We start from the raw sequence: 18,175 nt of genomic DNA on the forward strand, positions 1-18,175 counted from the left end.
TCTATTCCCACTCTACAGGGATGTGGACGAGACCATCAGTTGGATTAAGGAAAAGGAGCAGTTAATGGGCTCTGACGATTTTGGCCGAGACCTGGCAAGTGTTCAGGCTCTTCTGCGGAAACATGAAGGTTTGGAAAGAGATCTTGCTGCTCTAGAGGACAAGGTGGGTTTGAAAAACAGCTGTTTCAATAAATTAGTTGGAAGGGTTAGAAGAGCAGTGCTGACATCATGCATTTCCAGGTCAAAGCACTGTGTGCCGAGGCTGACCGCCTGCAGCAGTCCCACCCTCTGAGCGCCACCCAGATCCAAGTGAAGCGAGAGGAACTCATTACCAACTGGGAGCAGATCCGCACTTTGGCTGCAGAGAGACATGCACGCCTCAATGACTCCTACAGGTGGAAAAAACACTTCTGCATTTAATCAGTTCTGTACACTCAGCCAGGTGTCACTAAGAGGATGTAGACCACTTGTTCTCACCTGTGTTCTTATATCTGGAGACAGCTGTATGGGGTGCAGGACAGTATAGTATTTATAATTTCAAAAAAATCTTCCATTCCCTATCACTATATTAGTACTGGTAGAAATGAAAGTATCCCCTTAGCTATCCAATCATTTCATGAAATATCCTATTAAAATTGAGTAAATCAGCCAGGCACTGGTGGAAAGGATTCAGAGAAAAGGGAGCTTAAACTAATAAGTTAAGCAGGGTACCAGATGGCTCACACCTGGAATCCTAGCTACTCAGGAGGCTGAGATGTGAGGATTGCGGTTTGAAGCCAGCTCAGGCAGAAAGATCTGTGAGACTCTTATCTCCAATAAACTAATCAGAAAAAGCCACAAGTGGCCCTGTGGCTCAAGTAGTAGAGTGCTAGCCTTAAGCAAAAAGAAGCCCGGGGACAGTGCCTAAGCCCTGACTGGGGGGGAGGGAAATTTGAGTAAATAAAGAATTGGAGGGCTGGGAAGGTGGCTCAGTGGTAGAGTGCTTGCCTTATGTGCATGAGGCCCTGGGTTCAATTCTTTAATACCATATACACAGAAAAAAACAGAAGTGGCACTATGGCTCAAGTGGTAGAACGCTAGCCTTGAACTGAATTGCTGAGGGACAGCACCCAGGCCCAGAGTTCAGGCCCCATGACTGACGAAAAAAAAAAAAAAAAAGGAAAGAAAAATGCTTCTAACTGACCTGGAGTTGACCCTGGGAATACCAAGAAAGTTAAAAATGAAATGACAGCAGGCTGCTCAAGAGACTGAGATCTAAGGAGCTCAGTTCAAGGCCAGCCCAGGCAGGAAAGTCTGTGACAAGACTCTTATCTCCAATTAACCACTGAAAAAAGCTGGAAGTGGTGCTGTGGCTCAAGTGGTACAGTGCTAGCCTTAAGCACAAAAAGCTCAGGGACAGTGCTCAGGCCTAGAACTCAAGCCCCCACGCCCAGCACCCAAAAAAAATAAAATTTGGCATTAAGCCTGGCATAGTGGAACACTGCCATCTTAGAAGACGCTGGGTGTAGTGGCACATGCCTGTCAGGTATGGAAGAAGCATATAATAGGAGGATTGTGGTTCAGGCTTTGACTCAGGCAAGTCAAGACCCTATCTCCAAAAGGTCAAAAAAGGCTACAAGAGTGACTCAGTAACATAGCAGACCTCCTTAACAAGCAGTGTGTACCACTAGAAAAATTTTAAAAATTAAGGCATTCCAGGGGCTGGGAAGGTGGTTCAGTGGTAGAGTGCTTGCCTTGCATGCCTGAGGCCCTGGGTTCGATTCCTCAGCACCACATAAGCAAAAAGAAAAAAACCGGAAGTGGCGCTGTGGCTCAAGTGGTAGAGGTTAGCCTTGAGCTGAAGAGCTGAGGGATAGCGCCCAGGCCCAGAGTTCAGGCCCCACGATCAGACCCAAAAAAAAAAAAAGAATTAAGGCATTCCAGTGACACAGAACCTGAGGGGGTTTTTTTGTTGTTATTGTTCATTTTGTTTTGTCAGTTGTGGGGCTTGGGTGCTAACCCTGTGCTCTTCAGCTCAAGGCGAGTGCTCTACTGCTTCAGCCAAAGCACCATTTCTGGTTTTCTAGTGGTTAATTGGAGATGAGTCTGGCTTTGAACCGTGATCCTCAGATCTCAGCTTCCTGAGTAGCGAAGGTTACAAACGTGAGCCACTGGCGCCCAGGTCTGAAGTTGTTGTTTTTTTTGTTTTTTTTGGGGGGGTCCGGTCATGGGGCCTGAACTCTGGGCCTGGGCGCTGTCCCTCAGCTCTTCAGCTCAAGGCTAGCACTCTACCACTTAAGCCACAGCGCCACTTCCGGCTTTTTTCTTTTTGTTTATGTGGTGCTGAGGAATTGAACCCAGGGCCTCATGCATGCAAGGCAAGCACTCTACCACTGAACCACCTTCCCAGCCACTGAAGTTTATTTTTGTTTTTTGATGGTTCTGGGGCTTGAATTCAGAGCCTTGGCACTGACCCTGAGCTTTTGTGTTCAAGACTAGTGCTTTACCACTTTGAACCACATTGCCATTTTAGGCTTTTTTTTTTTTGCCAGTCCTGGGCTTGAACTTAGGGCCTATGTACCCTGAGCTCCTTTTGCTCAAGGCTAGCAGTCTACCACTTGAACCACAGCACCAGTTCCAGCTTTTTCTGTTTATATGGAACTGAGGAATCGAACCTGGGGCTTCATGCATGGTAGCCATGAACTTTACCACTAAGCCACTTATCCAGCCCACATTTTTGGCTTTTTGGTAATTAGTTGAAGATAAGAGTCTCATGGACTATCCTCTTGGGCTTGCTGGAATTTCTGAGCCACAATCCTCAGAAATTAGCTAGGATTACAGGTGTGAGCCACCAATGCCCATTTTAGAACCTGAGTTTGTTGTTTTTTGTTTGTTTGTTTGTTTTTAGGGTTTTTTTTTTTGGGTCAGTCGTGGGGCTTGAACTCTGGGCTTGGGCACTGTCCCTGTGCTCTTCAGCTCAAGGCGAGTGCTCTTTACCACTTGAGCCACAGCACCACTTCCGGTTTTCTATGGTTTACTGGGGATAAGAGTGTCATGGACTGTCCTGTCCTGTCTGGCTTTGAACCATGATCCTCAGATCTCAGCCTCCTGAGTAGCTACGATTACAGGTGTGAGCCACCAGCACCTGGCTTAGAACCTGAGCTTGAAAGGATTGATTACAGCATTCTCATGCTTGCCTGAGTTCACAGCATTTTCTGTTCTCAAGACTAGAGTTTGTATGGTTTATTAGTTTTTTAGTAACAGAGTTCAGAGTTTTTGGGAATGATATCTTCCCTTCTAGAACCACCTCAGAAAACCTCTAGTAATAATACCGTTGGTTTTCTCAAGGCTTCAGCGCTTCCTTGCTGACTTCCGAGACCTTACCAGCTGGGTGACTGAGATGAAGGCTCTCATCAATGCAGATGAGCTGGCCAATGATGTGGCTGGGGCTGAAGCCCTGCTGGATCGGCACCAGGAGCACAAGGTAATAAAATCCCATCTTCCCGAAGTAAAGATGGCCCATGATGCATCAGTGCCTCTCCGTCTAAAAAGTCCATAGTCATAACTGTGACCATTAGCCACAGGGGCTTTTATCCTAAGCTTATAGTTGCCTTCGCTGTTGGAGACCTGTTCTACCTGCTTCTAGTTGGGAGACTGTGGTGATCTGTGAAAGCAGTGGTAAGCTCTAACCAGGTAGCAATACTTCCATTTTGCATATCCTGTTCAAAAAATGTCTAAATAACACCGGGTCGATGGTTCATACCTAATCCTAGCTACTCAGGAGATTGAAATCTGAGGATTGTGGTTCCAAGCCAACCTGGGCAAAAGTCTGTGAGACTCGTATCTTCAATTTACTACCAAAAAAGCCAGAGTAGCCAGGTATTGGTGGTTCACGCCTGTAATCCTAGCTACTCAGAGGCTGAGATCTGAGGATCACAGTTCAAATCCAGCCCAGGCAGGAAAGTCCATGAGACTCTCATATCTAATAAACCATCAAAAAACCACAAGTGGTGGGGCTAGGAAGGTGGCTTAGTGGTAAGAGTGTTTGCCTTGCACACATGAGGCCCTGGGTTCGATTCCTCAGCACCACATAAACAGAAAAAGCTGGAAGTGGTGCTGTGGCTCAAGTGGTAGAGCACTAGACTTGAGCTGAAGAGCTGAGGGACAGTGCTCAGGCCCAGAGTTCAGGCCCCATGACCTGCAGAAAACACAAAAAAAAACCCACCACTGGTGCTGTGGCTTAAGTGGTAGAATACTAGCCTTGAGCTGAAGAACTGAGGAACAGCACCCAGGCCCAGAGTTTAAGTCCCAGGACCAACACAAACAAAACAACAACAACAAAAAAGCCAGAGTAGAGGGCTGGGAAGGTGGCTCAGTGGTAGAGTGCTTTGCCTTGCATGCCTGAGGCCCTGGGTTCCATTCCTCAGCACCATATAAGCAAAGAGAAAAAAAGCCGGAAGTGGCGCTGTGGCTCAAGTGGTAGAGTGCTAGCCTTGAGCTGAAGAGCTGAGGGACAGCGCCCAAGCCTAGAGTTCAGGCCCCACGAACGGACCCCCCAAAAAAAAAGCCAGAGTAAAGCTACCAGAGCCAGAATAGCATACCAGCCTTGAGGAAAAAAGTTTGACAGATAGCTCCAGGCCCTGAGTTCAAACCCCAGTACTACTAGTGCGCGTGCGCACACACGCACACACACACACTCTCTCTCTCTCTCTCTCTCTCTCTCTCACACACACACACACACACACACACACACACACACACACGGCCTAAATACTGAATTTTCATAAGTTGTTAAAAGTAAATCTAAATTTCCCCAAGTATGTTTATGGAATAATAAGTTATATAAGATTTTCAAAGACTTTACCTTTAAGCAAGGGAATTGTTATTCGGAGCACAAAATATAAGGTACTTAGGAATAATTCTGTTTGTGTAAAAAGCTAGGAAAGTTTGTTGAAAGATACTATAATTAAAAGTGAATAAGTAGAGTGGCTTACCTTTGCCTTCTGCATCTGTGGAATGTAAAGATGAAGAAACTCCCCAGGACATATAAAGTGCAGTAGCAGCCAGAAGTCCAGTAAGGGTGTGTGTGGGTGTATGGTGTATGGTGTGTGGTGTATGTGTGATGTATGTGGTAGTAGTGTGGGTGTGTGTATAAAATCAGATCAACAAGTCTCCATTTGGCACAAGGGAGACATATAGACCAGTGGAATGGTCCTATGAATATGCGTCTACTAAAGATTGACTGAGGTGGCTAGCAAAGCCAGTGGGACAAGTGGTGTTTTCACATGTACTAGCTCAGACTAACTTTTAGGAATTTTGGATGGATACAATCTGTTCCTCGTTGTAGATGTGACGGTCTGACTCATAAGGAATATTTGAAATTCAACACCTTTTCTTTTAGAAGCTGCAGGAAATAAACTGTGCCTCTTCCCCTTCCAGGGTGAGATTGACGCTCATGAAGATAGCTTTAAGTCTGCTGATGAGTCTGGACAGGCACTGCTGGCAGCTGGTCATTACGCCTCAGATGAAGTGAGAGAGAAGGTAAGGGATGGAGGGGAAAAGGAGCTTCCAAAGAAGCTGGGCCCCAAGAGCTTTTCTTTGTCCTCTTTGTCCCAGGCATGGCATCTACCACCATTATGTGCGAGAACACTTAGCTTGAGATTCTGCCTTGAAAGGGCAGCTTTTGCCCTCAGAGATTTAGAAAGAAGATACGTGCAAGATGTGCCAGTTAGCCAGAGAGACACAGTTCACTTTATTTGGGGCAGTTCACTTTATTTGGGGCATGTGTAACACATCTCCTACGTTAAGGAGACTGCAAAGAGCAAGTCCTGTTTTAGGGCTAAGCCAGTTCTTTTTCTGGAGCAAGAAGGAATTCCATTTTTATAAGTTAAGTCTAACACATTCATGAATGCATCCAACTGGTTTTACAGAGTACCATGCAGCTGATGTATCTTACTTGATAGTCTCTACTCCCCCTCACTTCCTAATAGAGTCCTTTTTCTTTATCAGTTTACTTCAATTAATATTAGATATCAGTCTACTTAGATAAATAGTTGTATTATGGCAATAAATTAATTCTAGGTTAATTAGTAGGGCCATCCTTCTTGAATTTGCAAGCTAATCAGGGTATGTAGCCAGGTGCCAGTGGCTCACACTTATAATCTTAGCTACTTACGATGTTAAGATTTGAGGATCATGATTCAAAGTCAGTTGGGGCAGGAAAGTCCAAGAGACTCTCATCTCCATTTAATCACCAAAAAGCCAGAAGTAGGGCTGTGGTTCAAGTGGTAGAGCACTTGCCTTGGCCAAAAAATCATAACAAAGTTCACATAATACTCCCCTGTTGGAAATCAGAAAATGGCCTGAAGGTTAGCAGGAGGACCAGACTCCCCAGGGAAGCTCCTATTAAGACATGTTGTTAACTATGCCTCCCAACCCTCAAGCTGACCATCCTCTCAGAAGAGCGGGCTGCCCTGCTGGAGCTGTGGGAGCTGCGCCGGCAGCAGTATGAGCAGTGCATGGACCTGCAGCTCTTCTACCGTGATACTGAGCAGGTGGACAACTGGATGAGCAAACAGGAGGTAAAGCTGGGATCTTGCTGACCTGGAGGTGGGGAGGGAGGAACCCGGCCTGTTCTCCACTTTTCAGTAGCTTGTTTACTTTGTTTTAGGAAGTCAAAGCCGATTCAGCTCTGAATCAAGCAAAGGGGGAAATTGAGCAGACTTCTGCCATCACTTCCTACCTCCATCACTGCTAAGATGAAAAGCCCCCATATTATTACATTCGTGGGGTCAACATTTTTTTTTGTAAAATTATTTTTTTTTGCAGATGACATGATCTTGTATTTATTTTTTGTAAATTGTAAATTTGTAAATTGATTTTTAAAATAGAATTTATGGGCCTGGTGCTGGTGGCTCAAACCTTGTAATCCTAGATACTCAGGAGGCTGAGATCTGAGGATCACGGTTCAAAGCCAGCCCCAGCAGGAAAGCCCGTGAGACTCTTATCTCCAGTAAACTACTAGAAAACCGGAAGTGGCGATGTGGCTTAAGTGGTAGAACACTCGCCTTGAGCTGAAGAGCGAGCTGAAGAGCGTAGGGACAGAGCCCAAGCCCAGAGTTAAAGCTCCACAACCCACAATAACAAAAAAATAGAATTCAGTGGCTCACACCTGTAATCCTAGCTACTCAGGGGCTGAGATCTGAGGATCACAGGTCAAAGCCAGCCTGGGCAATAAAGTCTGTGAGACTCTTACCTCAAATAAACCATCAGAAAACCCCAGTGGTGCTGTGGCTCAAGTGGTAGAGGGCTATCCTTGAGCTGAAGAGCTGAGGGACAACACCCTGGCCCAGAGTTCAAGCCGCATGACCGACAAAAAAAAAAAAAAAAAAAAGTTCCAAACCAGGCTCTTATCTCCAATTAACCACCAGAAAACTGGAAGTGGAGCTCAAAATGGTAGTGCTAGCCTTGAGCAAAAAAGCTTAGTGACAGCACCCAGACCCCAGGAGTGACCAAAAAAGTTCCAGTAAAATATTGAACAGGAATTTCCCAGAATATCTAGATTAACTTTAACTAAATCACAAAGAGCTTTAGACTTTTCCAGAAAAGATCTCAGAAGTTCAAAACTATAGATTCTATTTTGATCCACATATCCTTTGCTTTTAAGTAATAGAAGATCAAAGAGCGGTATGATTTTGCCTACTTTGTTTCCTTTCATAGGCATTCCTGCTGAATGAAGACTTGGGCGATTCCTTGGACAGTGTGGAAGCACTTCTCAAGAAACACGAAGACTTTGAGAAGTCCCTCAGTGCCCAGGAGGAGAAGATCACGGTAAGAGCTTCCTAGTCATCTGATTCTTAGAGTAATCAGGAGTGCCTGTTTCCAAGCAGATAAAAGGAAGGATCTTGGTGCCTTTTAGGGCTCATGGCTTACAATGGTAATATGACATCTTGTCACCTAACATGGCTGAACTGAATGAAACCACTTGCTGGATAGAATCCTTCAAATTGAGATGTACTTTTAATTAGAAGTGTAACATACCGTTCCCATTGAAAATACACTTTACAGCTGGGTGCTGTTGGCTCACACCTGTAATCCTAGCTGCTCAGAAGGCTGAGAGTAAGGATCCTGGTTTGAAGTCAGCCCAGGCAGGAAAGTCCATGCAACTGTTTTTTCTAGTAAACTACTCAGAAAAAGCCTGGAAGTGGCATTGTGGCTCAAGTGGTAGAGCCCTTCTAGCATTGAGCAAAAGAAGCTCAGGGACAGGGACCAGGCCCAGAGTTCAAGAAGACCAGCAAAAAAAAAAAAGTACATCTTAGAAACACGAATCGGGCGGGAAAGGTGGCTCAGTGGTACAGTGCTTGCTCACATGCATGCATGCATGAGGCCCTGGGTTCGATTCCTCAGCACCACATAAGCAGAAAAAGCCAGAAGAGGCGCTGTGGCTCAAGTGATAGAGCGCTACCCTTGAGCTGAAGAGCTGAGGGACAGTGGCCAGGCCCAGAGTTAAGGCCCCACAGCCGATTTAAAAAAAAAAAAAAAAAAGAATCAGAAGGTGATAGCCCATGCTTGACATTTATCAGGAGCTTGTGTTGCAGCTTATGTTCCTAGGTTTCAGTGGAACTAACACAATATTATTTTGTTCAACAAAACTTCAAGAATCATGAAGAAGCCGGGTGCCAGTGGCTTACACCTGTAATCCCAGCTACTCAGGAGGCTGAGATCTGAGGATCACAGTTCAAAGCCAGCCTGGGCAGGAAAGTCTGTGAGACTCTTATCTCCAATAAACCACTAGAAAACTGGAAGTGGTGCTGCAGCTCAGAGCACAGGGAGAATGTCCAAGGCCAGAGTTCAAGCCCCACAATTGACCCCCAAAAAAAGGCATGAGGATTTTGAGAAGTCCCTTAGTGCTTACACATTACAGGGAACTGTTACTTCCTCCTGTAGTGTGCTGGTGGTGCTGATCTTGACCATGTTGTGACTTCAGATACAGTTCCTTTTCCTCCAGGCAACAGTTCCTTTTCTCCAGAGGCCAGGCTGGGAATAGTACTCAGTCATAACTCTCATCTTCTTTCCTAGGCACTGGATGAATTTGCAACTAAGCTAATCCAGAACAACCACTATGCAATGGAAGACGTGGCCACCCGCCGAGATGCTGTAAGTTCCCCAGATTCTTTCTGCTCCTTGATTGCTGTCCACCAGTGTCCCTTCCTGCAGGTTTTGTCTTTTGAATTGAACACCTCTTGGAAATAAAGAAGTAGAGATTCACAGCAATTCTGTCTTTGCAGCTGCTGAGCCGCCGCAATGCCCTTCATGAGCGAGCCATGCACCGCAGGGCTCAGCTGGCCGATTCCTTCCATCTCCAGCAGTTTTTCCGTGATTCTGATGAGCTCAAGAGTTGGGTGAACGAGAAGATGAAAACTGCCACTGATGAAGCTTATAAAGTAATATACTGTTAACATTGCTATGTGGTACTCTAGTAATACACTAAACACAGCTCTGTGTTTCAATTGTAGTGGATTCCACAAACCACAGTGACCTAACCCCATATAAAGTTTCATATGGCCGGGCGCTGGTGGCTCACGCCTGTAATCCTAGCTACTGAGGAGGCTGAGATTTGAGGATCACGGTTCAAAGCCAGCCCAGGCAGAAAAGTCCGTGAGACTCTTATCTCCAATTAACCACCAGAAAACTGGAAGTGGTGCTGTGGCTCAAGCAGTAGAGTGCTCGCCTTGAGCTGAAGAGCGCAGGGATAGCACCCTGGCCCAGAGTTCAAGCCCCACGACCGACAGGAAAAAAAAACACAAAAGTTTCATATGAAGGTGATGGGAGGTAATGTAATATTCTTAGGTGTCTTCTCTCTTTGATTGGCAGGACCCATCCAACCTGCAGGGAAAAGTACAAAAGCATCAGGCTTTTGAGGCTGAGCTCTCAGCAAACCAAAGCCGAATTGATGCCTTGGAGAAAGCTGGGCAGAAGCTGATAGATGTCAACCACTATGCCAAGGATGAAGTAGCAACTCGTATGAATGAAGTCATCAGTCTGTGGAAGAAGCTGCTGGAGGCCACAGAACTGAAAGGTAGGAGGAAATGGATGCTGATAGGAATGTTTGGAGAATTAAATACACCCGGGTAAGTGTTGTGGGACATACACCACCGAGGGATGGTGGTCTTATCACTTTGAGGAAATGAATTGGGCCTCATCTAAAGTGAAAATCAAATTCAGCCATGAGCCAAGGGCATTAGTAACTCCCAAATACAGGTGGGACTGCTTACACACAGCTTCCAGTTTGGCTTCTAGATGGTGGTGTGGAGGCTGTACATTAAGTTTTCTTTGCCTTTGTGGTAAAAGTGAAGCAGTAACTACAACTCTTACCCATCGTCCTTCATCAGGAGAGTGTGGCTCATGTGCTGTATTGGTGAAAGAATCACGTTAATGAATAGAAATTAAATTTCCTAGCTGGGCACTGGTGGCTCACGAGATCTGAGGATCACAGTTCAAAGTCAGCCCAGCCAGGAAAAGTCTGTGAGATTCTTATCTCCAATAAACTACAGAAAATTGGTAGTGTCTGGGTGGCTCAATTGGTAGAGCACTAGCCTTGAGCTGAAAAGCTGAGGGACAGTGCCCAGGCCCAGAGTTCAAGCCCCAGGAAAGACCAATAAATAAATAAATAAATAAAATTTCCCTCCTAACAGGAATAAAGCTTCGTGAAGCTAACCAGCAACAGCAATTTAATCGCAATGTTGAGGACATTGAATTGTGGTTGTATGAAGTAGAAGGTCACTTGGCTTCAGATGATTATGGCAAAGACCTTACCAATGTCCAGAACCTCCAGAAGAAGCATGCCCTGCTGGAGGCCGATGTGGCTGCTCACCAGGTAGAGTTTGAATTGGGGTCTGTGTTTTGGCATGTGAATGCAGATGACAAGGCAGGAGAAAATATGTGACTGTCTTAGAGAACTCTATTTGCTTTTGCTCATATTAACTTGTCTTCCCTCAGCTTTCTGGGAGCTGAGTGTGATAGAATTCCACCCCAAGCAGTAGACAGAAGTGAGTAGAGCAGAGTTGCTAAATAAGCCTTGGTTCAGGCTCTCAAGGCTTTGTTCTTTCCTGTTCCCAGGATCGAATTGATGGCATCACCATTCAGGCCCGCCAGTTCCAAGATGCTGGCCATTTTGATGCTGAAAACATCAAGAAGAAGCAGGAGGCACTTGTGGCTCGCTATGAAGCTCTTAAAGAACCCATGGTTGCTCGGAAACAGAAGCTGGCAGATTCTCTGCGTTTACAGCAGCTCTTCCGGGATGTGGAAGATGAAGAGACATGGATTCGAGAGAAGGAGCCCATTGCCGCATCTACCAACAGAGGTCAGTCTGCTTCCACAAGTCAGGAAAAAGGGCATGAAAAAAAGGGCTGACAAAGGGCATGGCACTTAGCATAAAGGGGACAGCGTGAGGTCAGGTTTCTTGCTGGAGCCCTTATGGGAGTTGACTGTGTGTGTCAGTTCAGTGCTGACTTCTCTGGAGCCCTTATGGGAGTTGACTGTGTGTGTCAGTTGAGTGCTGACTTCTCTGGATGATGAGCGAGTGGTTTCTGCTTTCAGGCAAGGATTTGATTGGAGTCCAGAATCTGCTAAAGAAACATCAAGCTTTACAAGCAGAAATTGCTGGACATGAACCCCGCATCAAAGCAGTGACACAGAAAGGAAATGCCATGGTGGAGGAAGGTAAGTGAGTGGGGCTTGACTTTGCTCGTCCTCTCTCCCCTCCATTGCTTATTGAGCACAGCAGACTGAGCTGGGGCAGGTCCCATTCCCAACCCATCCTAATTAATTGTATAACTGTGACTAGGCAGTACTTTGCTGAGGCTTTGTGTTTCACCTACAAAAGGCAGCACCTCTCCTGGTGTGTTTGTGAGGGTTACAGAGCTGAGAAAGCGCCTGCACCTGGAAGACTCGGAACAGAGAACCATAGAACTGCTGTTACTTATGACTTCCTGATTAGAGTGACACTACACCAGCATAAGAAGCCTGCTTCTACACAGTGGATAGAGCCACAGTTGGAGGAAACAAGAGAGGAGGAAATCCATTAAAGGGCTGGATCAGAGCAACAGCTCATTAGAAGTGGAGTTGGGACAGGGCTGGGAAGATGGCTCAGTGGTAGAGCGCTTGCCTTGCATGCATGAGGCCCTGGGTTCTATTCCTCAGCACCACATAAGCAAAAAGAAAAAAGCCGGAAGTGGCGCTGTGGCTCAAGTGGTAGAGTGCTAGCCTTAAGCTGAAGAGCTGAGGGACAGCGCCCAGGCCCAGAGTTCAGGCCCCACAACCGGACCCAGAAAAAAAAAAGAAATGGAGTTGGGACAGAGCATGGCACCCCAAAATGTAGTAACAAAAGTACGTGGATATAGAAGCCTCTCCTAACCTTCAACATATCAATGTACTGTTTGCCATCCTCTCTGTGCTCCAGGCCACTTTGCTGCAGAGGATGTGAAGGCCAAGCTCAACGAGCTCAACCAGAAGTGGGAGGCACTGAAAGCCAAAGCCTCTCAGCGGAGGCAAGACCTTGAGGACTCTCTGCAGGCCCAGCAGTACTTTGCCGATGCCAACGAGGCGGAGTCCTGGATGAGGGAGAAGGAGCCCATTGTGGGCAGCACTGACTATGGGAAGGACGAGGACTCTGCTGAGGTAACCTTGAGCTCCTGTTTCATCTTCTAGGGAAATGGACCAGGATATGGAGGAAAGCAAGTTAGGAGAAATGATGACTTAGTAAAGGTGTGGTACCTCAGTGATTTTTTAATTTATTTTTATTTTTTTAGTGGTACTGGGGTTGGAACTCAGGGCTACTGGCTAGGCACTTTTTTCCCTTAGTTATTTTCAAATTGGATTCTGTTTTTGCTGAGGCTAGCTTAGTGATTCTCCTAGTTACACCTCCCACATGACTGGAATGATAGGCTGCACCACCATTCCTGGAGTCTTGGTTGAGATGGGTTCTCACTAACTTTTTGCTCAGACTGACTACAACCATGATCCTTCCAGTCTCCCTATGCTCAGGTGTTATTGCTTGAACTCTGGGGTCTGGGTGGGTAATGTCTTCTCTTTGCTCGTCCCCTCTCCCCTCCATTGCTTAAGTGCATGGACCTGGGCACAGCAGACTGTGCTGGGGGCAGGTCCCATTCCCAATCCATCTTGTTTTTGTTTTTTTGGGGGGGTCCGGTCATGGGGCCTGAACTCTGGGCCCGGGCGCTATCCCTCAGCTCTTCAGCTCAAGGCTAGCACTCTACCACTTGAGCCACAGCGCCACTTCTGGCTTTTTTCTTCTTGCTTATGTGGTGCTAAGGAATCGAACCCAGGGCCTCAAGCATGCAAGGCAAGCACTCTACCACTGAGCCATCTTCCCAGCCCCTCCCAATCCATCTTAATTGTATAACTGTGACTAGGCAGTACCTTGCTGAGGCTTTGTGTTTTACCTACAAAAGGTAGCACCTCTCCTGGCACGTTTGTGAGGGTTACAGGGCTGAGAAAGTGCCTGCACATGGAAGACTCAGAACAGAGAACCATGGGACGGCTTTCATTTATGATTTCTTCAGCTCTTCAGCTCAAGGCGAGCACTCTACCACTTGAGCCATAGCGCCACTTTTGGTTTTCTAGTGTTTTATTGGAGTTAAGAGTTTCACAGACTTTCCTGCCCGGCTGGCTTTGAACTGTGATCCTCAGATCTCAGCCTCCTGAGTAGCTAGGATGACAGACATGAGCCACTGGCACCTGGCTTTTGCTTGTCTTTTATGCTGTTTAATTGGAGCTAAGACTCTCATGGACTGTCCTACCCGACTGACTAAACCATAATCCTCAGATCTTACTCTCCTGAGTTGCTAGGATTATAGGCAGGAGCTAGCAGCACCCAACTTCGATTTGGGCAAATAAGGTCTTCATTTCCAGGAGTTGTTTGATTTTTTTTTTTTCCTTCATTGAATTCTCACATATCTTTCATTCAGTCAACTCTTTGTTGTATCATTGTTTCTCTTGTTTGTTTGAATCCTCTTTGAATTCATTTAGTTGTTTTAACATAATTCCTTTATTTCATTAGCCATTCTAGTTTTGTTTTGAGCTCATTTTTTTCTCTTCATTCTCTCTCCTTTATTGTAGAATAAGTAGTTTTTTGAGGCAATATATTGCCTTGTTTATTCACATCCTGGGGGCTTTTTTGCTGAGATTTATGCATCTGAGTCCCAGATTTGTGAAGATTTCAGTCTCCTGTTTCAGTTGGTGGTTTCTTACACATTCCTTAGGCGTGATGGCTATATGGTAGTATAGATTAGTAGGGTTGGTCTTGGATCACAATCAGTTTCAGTGCTCAAGACAGTGTGTATGGAACTCTCCTCCACTTAGAGTGAGGAAGCTTGGTTTCACAGGCCACTACAGGTGGTCAAACAGTCTTGTGTTTGTGGTACTTAGAATGTGTCTTCCTAGTCCATATACTTCCGACTTCCCAACATTTCAGTTTTCCACACATCCTCTGTCACATTGCTATCAATTTCATTGTCATGTGATAGGAATTGTGTCATATACAATCCATGTACCAGTGACAGTCTTTTTTCTTTTTACAACATTTTGTGATGAACATAGCATGCATGTAAGTATCATGTATGTATGTATGTGAGTACCATTAATTTATGCTTATAAAACATTTTTTTGGTTGGTCGTGGGGCTTGAACCCTGGGCCTGGGTGGTGTCCCTCAGCTCTTCAGCTCAAGGCAAGCACTCTACCACTTGAGCCAAGCACCACTTCTGGCTTTTTCTGCTTATGTGGTACTGAGGAATCAAACCCAGGGCCTCATGCATGCAAGACAAGCACTGTACCACTTGGCCACCTTCCCAGCCCTTATAAAACATTATTTAAAAATTAAAAAATTAAAAATTTAAATTACCAGATTGAATTAAGCATTAACATGAATTATATGTTCTTCCCCAAAAGATGGACTGAAAGTCTTGGAAATGCTATTAATGGAAAAAGACAGGTACCCCATATAGAGCGGGAATGAGTGCACATGTAGCTAGCTTCAATGTCTTATATTTTACTTCTTAGGATAGGCAGTGGGTTCTCCTGTACATAGGATATTATTCTTCATGTCTCCATTCATTCATTTATTTGCCAGTCCTGAAGCTTGAACTCAGGGCCTGGGGACAGTCCCTAAGCCCCTTTTATTCAAGACTAACATTCTATCACTTGAGCCACAGCACTACTTCCAGACTTTTCTTTTTATGTGGTACTGAGGAATGGAACCCAGGGCTTCATGCATGCTAGACAAGCACCTATCACTAAGCCACATTCTTAACTCCTCTCTGTATTTTTATAAGGTGTGTGTTTCTATATAAGTAGGTAAAGGTGGACATGATTTTAGAATGTAAGTCATGATATTTCACTTAAATTGTTCCTTTTAAAGAAGGGAGGCCTGTGTGAATGAGACCTTTGCAGGAGGAAGCAGCATATACTTTTGTTTCAGGCTCTGCTGAAGAAACACGAAGCTTTGATGTCAGATCTCAGTGCCTATGGCAGCAGCATCCAGGCTTTACGAGAGCAGGCTCAGTCATGCCGGGTAAGTGCTGCAGCTGTTCCAGGTTCCTTGGCAAATAGTGGGGCCAGAGAAAGTTATGGAACCAGATACTGCCCGCTGATATTGCTGCTGTGCTCAATATACTTGGGACACCAAACCAAAGGTTTGTAGTGAGACACTTTATTATATCTTTATTATTTGGTCGGTCGTGGGGCCTGAACCCTGGGCTTGGGCACCGTCCCTCAGCTTTTCAGTTCTAGGCTAGCATGCTCTACCACTTGAGCCACAGTACCACTTCTGGCTTTTTCTGCTTATGTGGTACTGAGGAATCAAACCCAGGGTCTCATGTATGCAAGGTAAGCACTCTACCACTGAGCCCCCTTTCCAGCCCCATAGTGAGACAGTTTAAATTGAGATTTTTGTAAACATATCTATCAGCTTGAATAGAATTTTTGGTGAAGAAATCTACATGTGTATTCGATAAAGTTGGTGCTCTTGAGGTTGGGCTTCATTATGGTGCGGATAAAATGCTGTGGATGTCCTTTAATCATTTTGCCTTTTCTTTGGATTGTAGCAACAAGTGGCTCCAATGGATGATGAGACTGGGAAGGAGCTGGTCCTGGCTCTCTATGACTATCAGGAGAAGAGTCCTCGTGAGGTCACCATGAAAAAAGGAGATATCCTCACTTTGCTCAACAGCACTAACAAGGCAAGGCATAGAAAGTGGCGGGTGCCTGGGAACCCTCCACACTGCAAGTGTGTTCCATTGAGGGCCCTTGGAATGCTGAATGTTGATAGGAGGGCTTCCTTGTCGGTCTTCTCCTTAATCTGTATATCCACTGCTGTTTATGATTAGCAAAGTTCTAGATCTGTCCTTCTGAATGTGTTCTGCAAGTAGTGCAGAGAATCATCCTCAGAGATAGTTTCTATTACAGTTAAGCATTTTTTTAGGTAGAATTCTTTCTTTTTGAACATGGTCTGCTCTGTAACTTGCACCTGTTGGTTGTGGTGTTTGTGATGCGGAGGCTGGAACCTCATGCATGCTAGAGAAGTGCTCCACCTCAGGCTACTTCAGCCCCTCCTCTCAGCTAGTAATCTAGACCATGTAGCTGTGTCTCAGCCTGGCAGAACGTTGAAGACAGCTGTGATAGCACCACATGGGCTTTGTCCTCTCTGGCTCATCACCTTGTCTTCCTTGACCCATTCAGGTAGTTTTTTGGGGGCGTGGGGTTAAGTGAGTAGAAAGTGCTGGTCCCAGAGCTTGAACTCAGGGCCTGGCGCCATCCCCAGCTTTTTTGCTCAAGGCTAGCACTCTGCCACTTGAGACACAGCTCCACTTTCAGCTTTTTTGATGTTTTTGTTTGGTTTGGTCAGTTTGGGGCTTGAACTCAGGGTATAGGTGCTATCTTTGAGCTTTTATGCTCTACCATTTTAGCCACACCTCTACTGGCTTTCTAGTGGGTAATTGTGGACTGGCTTCAAACCACGATCTTCACATGTCAGCTTCCTGAGTAGCTAGGATTACAGACGTAAGCCATCAGTGCCTGGCCATGCACCAGTTTCTTTTATGAGTTGAATTCTTACTGAATAGGCAGGTGTGGGCCACCGTATGGAACACATAGTTTGGAATGGCCACAGTAGCTGACATTGATGGGTCACCTGTAATGAACTTTGCATATGGCAGTCCAAGTAACTGATTCCGTCACAGGCCTTTTAAAATGAGGAAAGCTCTTAGGCCTTGGACACACACACACTCACATATATATACAATACATGTCCACAAATACATAGGCCTATGTGTAGATTCTGCTTCTATCTGGAAAGGATCTGCTTTCAATCCTTTCTTCTCCCTTAGGACTGGTGGAAGGTGGAAGTGAATGATCGTCAGGGTTTTGTGCCAGCTGCGTATGTGAAGAAGTTGGACCCCGCCCAGTCAGCTTCCAGGGAAAACCTTCTGGAGGAGCAGGGCAGCATCGCACTGCGGCAAGAACAGATTGACAACCAGTAAGGGACACACAGTCAACACAAAGAACCAGGCATCATGCGGGCCTTAGTCTGACCCACTAGCCAGTATGTAGGTGGTGCCCTGAGGCATCTGGAGCCCTTCTGCATACCTCTTGCTTTCAAAGTCACTTTTATCCCACTAGTTTCCCTATTTGAACCCAAATTCCTGATGGGTAATACCTTAATCTCCTTTGTTTTGTTTTCCCAGTGTTTCTGAGTTTCTTTTTCTAAACCATGTTTTCCTAATCACTGCTGTCTTAACTTTTGTCTTGTGGTTCAGGATGCCTTTTGAATTTGGGTTTCCAGATTTTGTCACCCCTCAGTTCTGCACCCCTTTGGATGTCTGTTTACAGAGCTTCTCTCTACCATGGCTTTGTGTTCTGAGAACAGTTTATTTTTAATCAAAAGGCTGTCTTCCTTTCTATAGCTGAGCCCCATAAAGACTTGCATCTCTGTTAGTGTGTATCTTACCCCACAAATGAAATCAATGGCTTTGGATACTTGGGAAATATTCAGAAAATATATTTCCACTAGAATATAGAATAGTAGAGCTTTTTTGGCCTTAGTGATCCTTAAAATTGAAGTCACATGTGTGCTTCCAGATTCTCTTACTAGGGCTGGGAAGGTAGCTCAGCAGTAGAGTGCAT

General features: G+C 45.5%; 1 protein-coding gene across 9 annotated transcripts in view; it reads left to right on the forward strand.

The window, feature by feature from the left end:
- Sptan1 (spectrin alpha, non-erythrocytic 1) overlaps positions 1-18,175 on the forward strand; it is a 75,026-nt gene that overhangs the window by 24,951 nt on the left and 31,900 nt on the right. For all 9 annotated transcript variants that reach the window (XM_070014762.1, XM_070014764.1, XM_070014766.1 and 6 more), the window contains 16 exons: positions 19-163; positions 241-395; positions 3,328-3,463; positions 5,419-5,520; positions 6,423-6,560; positions 7,699-7,809; positions 9,058-9,135; positions 9,267-9,422; positions 9,853-10,057; positions 10,674-10,855; positions 11,098-11,341; positions 11,578-11,700; positions 12,440-12,657; positions 15,474-15,566; positions 16,099-16,233; positions 17,380-17,528. In XM_070014762.1, coding sequence (XP_069870863.1) covers positions 19-163; positions 241-395; positions 3,328-3,463; positions 5,419-5,520; positions 6,423-6,560; positions 7,699-7,809; positions 9,058-9,135; positions 9,267-9,422; positions 9,853-10,057; positions 10,674-10,855; positions 11,098-11,341; positions 11,578-11,700; positions 12,440-12,657; positions 15,474-15,566; positions 16,099-16,233; positions 17,380-17,528 — 2,370 coding nt within the window. The remainder of the gene's footprint in view (positions 1-18; positions 164-240; positions 396-3,327; positions 3,464-5,418; positions 5,521-6,422; positions 6,561-7,698; positions 7,810-9,057; positions 9,136-9,266; positions 9,423-9,852; positions 10,058-10,673; positions 10,856-11,097; positions 11,342-11,577; positions 11,701-12,439; positions 12,658-15,473; positions 15,567-16,098; positions 16,234-17,379; positions 17,529-18,175) is intronic.

Source organism: Dipodomys merriami, unplaced genomic scaffold, assembly GCF_024711535.1.
Source record: "Dipodomys merriami isolate MVZ:Mamm:240054 unplaced genomic scaffold, mDipMer1.0.p SCAF_11, whole genome shotgun sequence".
In the NCBI taxonomy this organism is placed as follows: domain Eukaryota; kingdom Metazoa; phylum Chordata; class Mammalia; order Rodentia; family Heteromyidae; genus Dipodomys; species Dipodomys merriami.